The sequence below is a fragment of the Ictalurus furcatus genome, chromosome 6 (genome assembly GCF_023375685.1).
Source record: "Ictalurus furcatus strain D&B chromosome 6, Billie_1.0, whole genome shotgun sequence".
Lineage (NCBI taxonomy): Eukaryota > Metazoa > Chordata > Actinopteri > Siluriformes > Ictaluridae > Ictalurus > Ictalurus furcatus.
In genome coordinates, this window is record NC_071260.1 from 1452501 (window position 1) to 1465211 (window position 12711).

Consider the following 12711-nt stretch of genomic DNA (forward strand, 5'->3'; position numbering starts at 1 on the left):
ACTGTGTGGAAGGCAAAGTATTTTGTGTTTACTGCTGCTCGGTGCTGTTAGTCAGTGTGTATAGAGTGTACGGAGTGTGTTTTCTGTCACTTATCCATCGTTCATCAAAGCGCAGTATGGATGTAAGAAATAGCAACATGGACAAAATTCCTATTACAAAACTGTCATTTTTTTAAATGCGTATTAGTGTATCACCTGACGTATCGTCTGGTGCGATGTCGGACGCGTCTCCTCCTTCCCTAATTTGGTTTTATTATATTATAGTTTGAGTTCATGGTGGAGTCTGTGCTCCGTGTGCGGGACCGCTGGCTGAAGGACGGAGGGATGATGTGGCCATCTTCTGCCTCTCTGAGCCTAGTTCCCTGTCAGGCCCACGCTGACTACAGCCAGAAAATGGAATTCTGGGAAAATCTCTACGGCCTGGACTTCAGCTGTCTGCAGTAAGGAAATGCCAGTCGCTCTGTGTATGACTGTCCTGACACGATATGCTGTCAAACTCATTACATACAATGTGGATGAGAACCTGAGTAGTAAGCATGGAGTGATTATAACAACGCATTAAATTCTGAATTAATTATTTTTTATGTCGTATTCACATTAAAGATACAGTTTATGTATCTAATCAAGTCCAGTACCAAACACACAAACATAAATCCTTCCAGAAGTGGAGCTGTAAAATATTTGATTGGTTACTGTGGTTTTGGGGGGTGGGAACTCTGGTCTAATTGGCTACAGTGGCTTTGGGGGGTGGGAACGTTGGTCTAATTGGTTACAGAGGCTTTGGGGGGCGGGGACGCTGGTCTAATTGGTTACAGTGGTTTTGGGGGGCGGGAACTGTGGTCTAATTGGTTACAGTCGTTTTGGGGGTGGGAACTCTGGTCAAATTGGTTACAGTGGTTTTGGGGGGCGGGAACGCTGGTCTAATTGGTTACAGTGGCTTTGGGGGGTGGGAACTGTGGTCTAATTGGTTAGTCATTTTGGGGGCGGGAACTCTGGTCTAATTGGTTACAGTGGTTTTGTGCCTGTGTGTGTATCTCAGACCTGTTGCGCAGGAGGAGTTCTTCTCCAAGCCAAAATTCAGCCATCAGCTTGACCCTGCCGACTGTCTCTCCACTCCATGTGATGTCATCAGTCTGGACATGCACACCCTGAGTGTGTCTGATCTGGAGGTGAGAGTGGCTGTGCTCTTGGTCCACCTGTTTGTCTTAATAAGGAGTCACTTAGGAGTCATTTCACAAGATACAATACGATTTCGAAGCAAATAGGGTCTAATTCCCCATCCATCTAATCAAGCTACCAAAAGATCTCTCGTCTCTCGACCTTAACACATCTGGTGGTTTTTGAACATCCTTGGTGAATATGAGCAAAGAAGACTGTGAAAAATTGTCTTTATTGTTTAACCTTTTGGTCAAAAAAATTCACAAAAATTCTCAGCTCTCATGGACATCAAACAATTGCAAACACAACACAGGTTTATCCAAAAAAATATATAAATATTTGTTAAATGTAAGTGTCCAACAGTTATTGGCACCCTTATAAACTCGTATGAGTAAAATATATTTGAAGTATATTTCCATTGATATTTTACGTTTTTTAGTACTCCTGGGTGACTAGGAACAGGAAATTGTTTAGCCATGACTTCCTGCTTCACAGGGGTATAAATATGAGGTAACACATGGCCAAATTCCCTTGGTCTTTCATAACAATGGGTAAGAGCGAGGAATATAGCTGTGATGTGCAGCAAAAGGTTGTTGAGCTTGACAAAATGGGGTGTGGCTATAAGAAAATAGCACAAGCATTGAAAATGCCCATTTCCACCATCAGGGCAATAATTAAGAAGTTCCAGTCGACTGGAAATGTTATGAAAATGTTATGAATGAACTTCTGTAATTCTCCAGCTGTGATCCTTGGAGATTTTTTGGCTACTCGAACCGTCCTCTTCACAGCATCTTCACAGCGTCTCGGGGTCAGAAAGTCTCCAAAACTACAATCCGAAGTCACCTACATCACCACGAGTTGTTTGGAAGGGTTTCAGGAAAAAAGCCTCTACTGTCATCCAAAAACAAACTCGAGTGTCTTCAGTTTGCCAGACACTACTGGAACTTCAAATGGGATCGGGTTCTATGGTCAGATGAACCCAAAATAGAGCTTTTAGGTAATAAACACCAGAGGTGGTTTTGGAGCACACAGAGAGGTAGCCATATGGAAAAGTACCTCATGCCCACGGTTAAATATGGAGGTGGATCTTTAATGTTTTGGGGCTGTTTTTCTGCCAGAGGACCTGGACATTTTGTAAGGATACATGGCATCATGGACTCCAGAACTGGTCCGCTGACATCACGGGGGGCGTTTACGTATGACGTTGCTTTCGTAAAAAAGCAGGCGCGAACACACACGAAATGGCAGAGAGTACAGATGAACCAGCGGCAGAAAAAAGTGCGCACCCCGAGTCATCTAAGGCGCGGGAGCATTTGACATTTTTTGCATGTTATGCAAAGCTGAGCTTGCGTGGCACGGGAGTACCACAGTGATGCATGAGCACGTGAAACGAAAGCACGTTGGGGTCACGGATGAAGGTGAAACATCAGCATGGTAAGCTGCGAACATGTGAAAATGGTATAGTCTAACCCTAATTCAATGTTCTTGTGTAAACAGCTTTGTTTACATGTCTGTGTAAAAAAACTTAACAAAACTGGTTAAAAACTCATGTTGTGTTAATTATATATTATTTTGATTTTTTTATATTAATCAACTTGCCATCAGCAGTTATCATTAAAAACGATAAAAATATTGATTTACATATAAATTGCTTCTCCTTGTATATTCAAATGCTGGTTTATTTATTTATTTATTTATTTATTTCAGAAAGAAACAGCTCTCCATGAGTGAGGAGAGGAGAAATCCCCCATGCACTCCTCAACAAGCTGGTAACTGACATGTGGCCAGTGTCAATGATTAAAAAATGGTAAGCATACGTGTACTCTACCCGGGATACATTCTTCCCTCAAGGACCGACTTCACAAAATTGATGGAGAGGAAGTACCAGAAGGCATTCCAATAAATTAAGGATGCTATAAACACCACCAACGGCAGAATGGACCGGAAGATGACGTCTGTCTGACTTACCACCATGCCACTCGAAGACAGACATACCTCAACCAACATTGCAGAGCGGTTGGAAGAAGTAGTCAGGTTTGAAATCCCTCGAGAAAATTCGTGCCATTGTACATGACCGTGGTGCTAACATTGTGGCTGCTGCAAAATTACTGGAGGAGAAACATGGGTGGACCAGTGTACGCTGGCCTGGCCACGCCTCGCAGCTGGTGGTTAATGCTGCGTGAAAGAACACAGGCATTGAAAGAGCTGTTGGAGCTGCAAGATTATTATTAAAATAATAGTTAATTGCCACCCTAATGGTTTACTGACCACAAAATCAAGGTCCTGCTGTGACCATCCCAGTCCCCTGACCTGAACCCCATAGAAAACCTGTGGGGTGAACTGAAGAGGAGAGTCCATCAGCGTGGACCTCGAAATGTGAAGGATCTGGAGAGATTCTGTATGAATGAACGGTTTCAGATCCCTTGCCATGTATTCTCCAACCTCATCAGGCGTTATAGGAGAAGACTCAGAGCTGTTATCTTGACAAAGGGACGCATCACAAAGTATTGACTTAAAGGGTGCCAATAATTGTTGCACACCTATATTTAACAAAAAGAAATTTACTTTTGATAAACCTGTGTTGTGTTTGCAATTGTTTGATATCCATGACAGCAGAGTATTTTTGTGAAAAAATTTTTTGTAACAAAAGATCAAAAGGTTAAACAATAAAGATACATTTTCACAGCCGCCTTTACTCATATTTATCAAGGGTGCCAATATTAATGGAGCGCTCTGTATGTTTGTTCCACCTCAACTATACTCTAGATAATGCCTCAGCTATCATGTTCTCAACACCTTGTTTATGTTTGATGAGCAAATTATAATCCTGTACAAATGGAGACCGGCGCATCTTTATTTCATCTGCATTACTGAGAAGAATATATCTAATCCCGAGATCAAACTAGGCTAGTTCGTTAGCTTAAAGTAGCTAGGACGGGTTGTCATGGTTACAGTGTGTGTGCCATATGATCGTAGACAACGTTTGCTATGCTTCAGATATGGTGTACATAACGGAGGGGAATGAAGATGCAGGGTGGATTAGTTAGGACTGGATTGTGGTTTAGTTGTTGAAGAGATTACAGAAGAACTCACTCGTGTGTGTGTGTGTGTAGAAGCTGAGCGGAGAGTTCAGATTCACCATAGAAAGATCTGGAACTCTGCATGGCTTCACTGCCTGGTTCAGCACATTCTTCCATAGTTTAGATGAGGGAGGATCATCACTGGAGCTCAACACCGGACCACACGCTGAGTACGTTTGAAGATAAACCTTTATTTTGGAATTGACGTTATTAAAAGAAAAGGTGATGTTACACAGCGGTAAACAGTCGACTGTCCCAACTTTTTTGGAGTGTGTTGTTTTCATCAGATTTAAATGAGTATATTTTCACAAATAAATAAAATTCACAAAGTAAAGCATCAAATAGTGTGTTAATAATGTGCTTTCAATACAGTACAGGGTGAACTGAATTTTTTTTTTTGCTGTTGTGCTCAGAAAAATGAAGTTCAATGAAATTGAAGATTTCACCTTAAATCAAAGTGTTAATAATCCGTCCTTTAGGTCGACTCACTGGAAACAGACTCTGTTCATGTTAGACGGACCAATCGGAGTTGAGGAAGGTGACTGTGTGGGCGGGGCCATCACGCTACAGAGGAACCCTATTTGGAGACGGCACATGTCAATCACCATAGAGTGGCGTATAAAGAGGAGGGACGATCCGACGTTCTGTGAGGTGAGTCTTTTAAAGAACGTAAATATGAAATGTTCAGTTAATATCAGTATTGTAAGGTTCAGTCTGGAGTCTTTGTGAGCTAACCACGTTCTCTTCATCATTACAGAATCCTTTTTCTCTCGTGGTGGTATTTTTGTATCTTCCTGGTAAAGTTCATCATCTCCAAACTCGCAGGTTAATTTGATTTGAATAATGTTCTATCAGCCAGCCAATCATCATCCAGGATGAATACACGAGGCAGAAACCTCAGTACGGCGCGATGGAACAGAAAACGTTAGCTGTAGATGTTTGACCTCAGATGATTGTGCTACAACGGAAGTGAGAACAGGAACTAACATGTTCCTCGGATGTTATATGTAACCAAACTCGGCAAAAAAAAAAAAAGGAAAGAAACATCCCTTTTTCAGGAGAATGGATTTCAAAGATAATTTTGTAAAATACAGATAATCTTTACAGATCTTTACTGGAAAGGGTTTAAACGATGTTTTTCATGCTTGTTCAATGAACCATAAACAATTATTGCACATGCACCTGCTTAACAGTCCTTAAGACACGAACAGTTTACAGGCAGAAGGCGATTAAGCTCCCAGGTACAATAAGTTAGGACACTAAAGAGACCTTTCTACTGACTGTGAAAAACACCAGAAGAAAGATTCCTAGGGTTCCTGATCACCTGCGTGAACATGCCATAGACCTGCTGCAGGGTCGCATGAGGACTGCAGATGTGGCCAGATGTGGCCAGAGCATTAAACTCCAATGTCTGTAATGTAAGATGCATAAGACGGCGCTAAAGGGAGACAGGAAGGACAGCTGATCGTCCTCGCAGTAGAAAATTACATGTAAACGTGTGTCCCTCCAGACATGATCGAGAACTTTCAAATGCCTTAGTGGAAGAGTGAGGGAACATCTCACTGCAAGAACTGACCGATCTGGTGCAGGCCATGAGGATGAGATGCACTGTAGTACTTAAAGCAGCTGGAGACCTTCTGGAACCCCAATACTGACGCTGACACAACAGCACTACACCAAAGATGAACAGAAACAGCATGTGTGTCTGAGTGTGTGTTTTTTTGGAACTTCACAAAAGAGCAGCACAGTTTTATTCTAAAACTTACCAAAAAGCAGGGTAGAACCTGCAGAAACTACAACACTTATCCCCTTAACCTACACTGTTCCTCTAACCACTACACCACTGAGGGACTTTTGTCATTATAAATCACTTCATGAAGACACAGAAACTTTGTCTCGAACCTGTCAAAAGGCAACCTATGACTTCAGAACACTTGCACAAACTCTAACCACTACACCACAGAAGGACTAAAGCAGCTCCTGTGTGTTGTACTTTTGTTGTTATAAATAACTTCAGGAAGCCAGAGCAATTTTTTAGTCTTAAACCAACCAAAACACAGATGAGAACCCACACCTTCTGGAACTCCAACACTCATGCTGACACTAACCACTACACCATAGAGGGACAGAATTAGCTCCGGTGTGTTGAACTTTTGTCATCATAAATCACTTCATGAGGACGCAGCAATTTTTAGTCTTGAACCAGCCAAAAGACGGAAGAGAACCCAAACCTTCTGGCATGAACTCTAACCACTACACAACAAAGTGACAAAAGCAACTCTGTGTGTTGGACTCTGCTGCCTTTTGGCTGGTTTAAGACTAAAAATTGTTGCGTCCTCATGAAGTGATTTATGATGACAAAAGTCCATCACAGGTGTGGGGATTCTGTCCCTTGGTGGTGTAGTGGTTAGAGCTCATGTTTGTAGTGTGGGTTTTTCAGGTTCTAATCTGCCTTTTGGCAGGTTTATGAATTAAAAGTGGTGCTGAAGAAGTATGAAGGTGTGATGGAGAGAGTGGTGTGTGAGACTCTGTGGCTCAGTTAGCTGAGGTGTCACTGCTGTGGAGTGGAAGGTGCTTGGATTAAAACCCAACCAGAGTGCTTGCCTAGAGGTTGAGGGAGTGGGAGCTTTGTGGTGTGGAGGAGGAGTAGACTGTGGGGGTGTGTCTGGTGGTGTAGGTTGGGGAATAGGAACTAGGTGTGAGGGTGCAGGAGCTCAGGATGCAGTGGAGGATTGTGGTGTAGGTGTGTCTAGTCTCAATGTTGGTATGTAAAGGTAGTGCTTGTGAATGGAGGGAGAGGGCAGAGTGGGTGGAGTAGTGAGGGCAGGGTGAACAGCAGAGGGTGGAGAATGCACACCCCTGGGTGTAGACTAGGACTGTGTGGATGAGGGGTGTGCACTCAGGGTTGGGAGGCTGAGCAGGATGGAGCAGAGCTGGGGGGGCTAGGTTAGAGAAGGGGGAGGAGTGTGTGGAGCAGTAGAGGGAAGAGGAAAAAAGAAAACCCTGCTCTTTAACTGCCTGCTTCCCTCTTACATGTGTGGTTTTAAAAAAAAAAAAAAAAAAACCTCTTGCTATTGGGTGTACTCCCCCCCTCCTAACTCCCCCCCTCCTAACTCCCCCCCTCTTACACTTTTTTTTTTTTTTTTTTTTTTTTAACCTCTTCCCTGGGTGCACATCCCTCTCTTTCTACCCACTCTCCTCCCCTCAGCCTAACCCCCCACTACTCCCCCACTACTCCCCCCCCTAAGTGCACCCCTCTTACACTTTTTTTTTTTAACCTCTTCCCTGGGTGCACATCCCTCTCTTTCTACCCACTCTCCTCCCCTCAGCCTAACCCCCCACTACTCCCCCACTACTCCCCCCCCTAAGTGCACCCCTCTTACACTTTTTTTTTTTAACCTCTTCCCTGGGTGCACATCCCTCTCTTTCTACCCACTCTCCTCCCCTCAGCCTAACCCCCCACTACTCCCCCCCCCTAAGTGCACCCCTCTTACACTTTTTTTTTTTTAACCTCTTCCCTGGGTGCACATCCCTCTCTTTCTACCCACTCTCCTCCCCTCAGCCTAACCCCCCACTACTCCCCCACTACTCCCCTCCTAAGTGCACCCCTCTTACACTTTTTTTTTTTTAACCTCTTCCCTGGGTGCACATCCCTCTCTTTCTACCCACTTCTCCCCCCCTCAGCCTAACCCCCCACTTCTCCCCCCCTCAGCCTAACCCCCCACTTCTCCCCCCCTCAGCCTACTCCCCCACTACTCCCCTCCTAAGTGCACCCCTCTTACACTTTTTTTTTTTTTAACCTCTTCCCTGGGTGCACATCCCTCTCTTTCTACCCACTCTCCTCCCCTCAGCCTAACCCCCCACTACTCCCCTCATTATTAGGGACTATTCCATTTCTGTTCCTCAAACGTCTGTGAAACTTGTTCAGTTGTTGAATCTTTTTATGTCAATACAAATATTTACACGTAAAGAAATGTGCCGAAATAAAAGCAGTTGAATGCGACAGGACGTTTCATTTTTTTGTTCAGTTTATAGATGTTTAAAAAGACAGAACCTTACGATACTACAGTAAGATAAAATCTTAATTCTGTGTTTTGAATTAAACCTGTTTCGTTACTGTTTGGTGTTTTTTATTTAAACAGGAGAAGACAAAGCGTTTCCCCATGTGGAGGTGAGTCTCAGCTCAGGATTCACACAGTACAGCGCTGACGCACTCCTGCTGGACTGTCTACGTTGGTTTATTTACTCCCTTAGCCTAAAAACTGATATTTTGTTTTATTTTTTAAAATATTGCTGACCAAAAAAGTGCAAAACACAATGTTAATTCCTGAAATTGACTCCGTTAGTTCAATATGTTCAATAGATATGTGTGTAATGTCTTATGATGCGTTCTGCTCTCAGCCGATCGAAACACACGGTTTTATACTGACATTAGCGATGTATGTACTCAGTTTTTCCGAACTGATGAAATAAAAACAGTTCTTCGTCACGGACTCTTGAGTATTTGGACTCGACTGTGTACGTTAGGCCTCAAGAGAAAAATAAAACGTTTAAAAAAAAAACAAAAAAACAGTGGCTCTCGCAGTCGTGTGGTTTAAACCTTCCTTCACTCACAACACACTTTGGGCTCGATGTTCGTTTCTAAATCAGCGTTTCTGTTTACGTTCGTAATTGTTTTTCGACGAGCTCAGACATCTGAAGGACTGAAACTGAATATTTACGTGTCAGATATAATAATTGAACATCATGAGACGCGTATACGTGTATAAAATACAATACGAAGACAAAATACGAGTCTAGACGGTGCGAGTGTGTGTGTGAGAGCTCTTTAAATGCTGTCGGACGCGTGAATGTGGCGAATACTGAATATAAACCAACATTACAGCGGTAATAATAAGCCATCATTTTTGACACACTTTCTTATAGTACTAAGTAAATACTAAAACATCATTTAAAAGCACTTTAACAAAATAATGGTTTTATTTTATCTTTTGTTCGGCAGAAACAAATCTATTCAGTGCCATTACTTTCTACATCCTAATGTAAAGAGTGATAAATTACTCTATTTGTACTGACTCCGCCTACTATTTGACACTTTTAGGCAGAAACGCCCCAAATGACATATAGATTAAGATCAAAACCCAAAACCATTTTTTGATCTTAATCAGTTCAGTCAGACTCGTCCTGACTGAAGAGGACATAAACAACGCCGTATTATATGATTAGATGGATTTATACTGAATTCAATAACAAATATATATCTATATAAATCTCTTGAATAACGAATGACAATATGATACACATAACAACACGCATGTTCTATTTAAATAAGCGAAGCACGACATAGCTTTGAATCAAAATGTGTAGTGTTTACTGCAGCAAGAACAGCACGAAACGCACTTCATCGCAAACACCTACGCGATACGTGTGCAAACAATGACTTACAGATCTGTTTAGATACGCTACATCACCTACTGCTGTGCTGCATGTACGACACGACATGCTGGTCATATATTAGAAAGAACGATTATAAACACACACAAAAATCACTCCAATAAAATCTCCACATTGATGATCAGAGCACAAATGTCAAGTTCTGGGTTGTGTGTAGCTTTCAAAGTGCTGACAGTTTTACACCAAACATTTTTTGTACAAGAGTCGCCTGTAAGCCTCGAGCGGTACGTCCATCCATCCGTCCGTACCGCGTATCCTTTAGGGTCGAGGGGCACAAGGCGGGGTACACCCTGGACGGGGTGCCAATCCATCACAGGGCACATTCATACACCACAGACACTTTGGACACGCCAATCAGCCTACCATGCATGTCTTCGGATTGGGGGAGGAAACCGGAGTCGATCACACGGGGCGTGTGGGTGTATGAATTCAAATGAGCTTCTTCGGATTTGCGCTGGAGCTATGACGCTAACGAGTAACGAGCGTTTAGCCTCGTCATTAGCACAGACTTGCTGATGTGGATCTGGCCGTAACCCTCACCTTCATCCAAACAAAGAAAACCGACACTTAATTTGCATATGCAAATCAAACGTTTGAACACACTGCTAAGCTGGTGGCTGTGAGATTTTATTACTCGCTGAACCACTGTAACGCCGTAGCTCCGGCGCAAAACTAACCTTCGGTGTAAACTGACACTAGACATGTCTCCGCTGAACCATGGGTGCTTTTGAGGTAACAGGTACGTTGTGTAAATTTTTGAAATTTTATTTTTGGTCGAACGGTTCCTCTGTGACACGCTGAAGGCCAAACGAATAAATATGTAAATAAATACAGAAATAAATAAAAGGAGCGTAAGAATAAAAGCCAAGAAATGTGAGACACGCGTACATAAAAAGTCAGTTCACTCCCTCGGTGGTACTCCTGGCTCTGGTTTTGGAGCGTGTGCTGACCTCAGACGTGTAGCGCGTCGCTGAAGTCGCCACGTGCGGCCGAAACGGCGGGTCTCGAGCGTCGTTCTTTCTTTTTCCCACCTCTTCTTCTTCCTCATCTTCCTCCAGCTCGTCTTCCTCTACTCCGTAAACACTTTTCTCTCTCTGGTGCTTCTCGCAGTGATTCTCGAAGGCGTCCATGTCCGTGAAAACGACGCTGCAGACTCTGCAGTGAAAGACGCGCACGGCCGACTCGGTGTCACGGAGCTCGTCGTGCAGTTCAGACGTGCAGACGAAAGCAGCACAGCACACGCTACACGTGTGCGTGAGTGAATCATGTGAATCTCTGTGAATCTTCTCATGCTGCCTAAGCGCTGAAACAGTCCTGAAGCTTTTACGGCACGTGGCGCAGGTGTGCCGGCCCTCTCCCGCCTCGACGGCCTGGTGGGACAGGAGGTGAGCGGCGGTACGAAACGCCTCGCCGCACTTGTCGCACTTGTACGGCCGCTCACCCGTGTGTTTCCTGACGTGTACGATGAGGCCGGACTTCTGCGTGAACGACTTGCCGCACACGCCGCACTTGAAGGGCTTCTCGCCCGTGTGGAGCCGCCGATGAGTCTCCAGGTGCGACCCACGTCCGAAACACCTGCCGCAATCCGGGCACTTGAAGGGCTTCTCGCCCACGTGGACGGCCATGTGGCGCACCAGCTGGGACGGCCGAGAGAACACCTTGGCGCACGTGTGCTTCCTGCACCTGTACCTGCTGCGCTCGTGCTTCCTCTCACCGGTGCGTGCGCACACGTGGAGCGCCAGGTGTGACGAGGTGACAAACGTCTTGCTGCAAATCTGGCATGTATACGGTTTATCCGGTCCTCCTTTACAGAAACGCCTGTCAAAACGTGTGGCGGGGTCACAGGTCAGATTTGCGCGGTGTTCCGGCGTCCCACGCGCCTCGGAACCAGGAGGCTCCGAGTGCGTCTCAGGTTCGTGCGTGTCCTCTTCCTTAATACCTTCGTGAGAGTACAAGCTTTCACCTGTCATCTCAGTGACGTCTCTGTGCAGGTTTTCATACGTGGAGCTGCATCACGCGATCAGCATCAGATCCTTGGTGCAAATTAACCAATGCATGAGGACATTACTGTGTTGGCTTGATAGTCTCTACATCATCTCTAATATTGAATTCCATTAGACACAGATCTGATTCATGCATGAGCTGTACAATACCAGACCTCAGAGATGTGAAGTGAGGTCAGTTATTTCAGGGGTGTTAATCAGCATCCAGAAGAATAACTGAGAATCATCTCCAGCCTTAAATATGTCCTGTGTGAAAGTGAAGATTGTCATGGAGGCTAGTGTGTGCTCCCCATGCAGGCTGTAAAGATTGATCTAAAGCCAATCACAGCCACACATGCAGGGGAAAAGGCTTGGATGTAGCTTTAAGATAAACAACACACTGAATCACAACAGCTGGAACTCAGGCGCTTCGTGGTGTTAGATTTGAAATAAATCCGATCTAATCCTCTGCGAAGAAAACAAACCTGATCACTCAGTGGCTGCGGTGTGGGCTGTGTCCCAAATCTAACCCCAATTCCTCACTTTACTAGGCTGCTAGCAACAAAACGAAAGTGGCTGCCGTACTTACACTTCTTCTTCGTCTGTTATTATGGAGCAGCACAAAACAGCTCAAGAGAATCATACTGCCCCCTACTGGACTGCAGTACATATAACACAGGAGGATGATGGCGGTGATGATGATGATAATTATGTTTATGGTGATGATGATGATCATCATTATGTTTATGGTGATGGTGGTGATGATGATGGTTATGGTGATGATGATAATGATGATGTTGATGATGATGATGATGATGATGGTTATGGTGGTGTTGTTGATGATGGTGATGATGATGATGATGGTTATGGTGGTGTTGTTGATGATGATGATGATGATGGTGGTGGTTATGGTGGTGTTGATGATGATGGTGATGATGATGATGTTGATGATGGTTATGGTGGTGTTGATGATGATGATGATGGTTATGGTGATGATGATGATGATGGTGGTGTTGATGATGATCATCAACATCATC

At 44.2% G+C, this 12711-nt stretch overlaps 2 protein-coding genes across 5 annotated transcripts in view; one reads left to right on the top strand and one right to left on the bottom strand.

Moving 5' to 3' along the window:
• Positions 1-9542, top strand: part of prmt2 (protein arginine methyltransferase 2) — a 15640-nt gene extending 6098 nt beyond the window's left edge. For 2 of the 4 annotated variants that reach the window (XM_053626141.1, XM_053626143.1), the window contains exons 5-8: positions 265-440; positions 1040-1169; positions 4272-4408; positions 4718-5212. In XM_053626141.1, the coding sequence (XP_053482116.1) occupies positions 265-440; positions 1040-1169; positions 4272-4408; positions 4718-4967 (693 nt within the window). In that variant the 3' untranslated portion in view covers positions 4968-5212. Of the gene's footprint in view, positions 1-264; positions 441-1039; positions 1170-4271; positions 4409-4717; positions 5213-8380 lie in introns of those variants that run through there. The other 2 variants (XM_053626144.1, XM_053626142.1) reach the window with 2 other exon arrangements.
• Positions 9543-10588: 1046 nt separating this feature from the next.
• Positions 10589-11662, bottom strand: LOC128609330 (zinc finger protein 239). The gene has a single exon (XM_053627863.1). The coding sequence runs from the start codon at positions 11660-11662 to the stop codon at positions 10589-10591; it is 1074 nt and encodes a 357-aa protein (XP_053483838.1).
• Positions 11663-12711: the final 1049 nt, after the last annotated feature.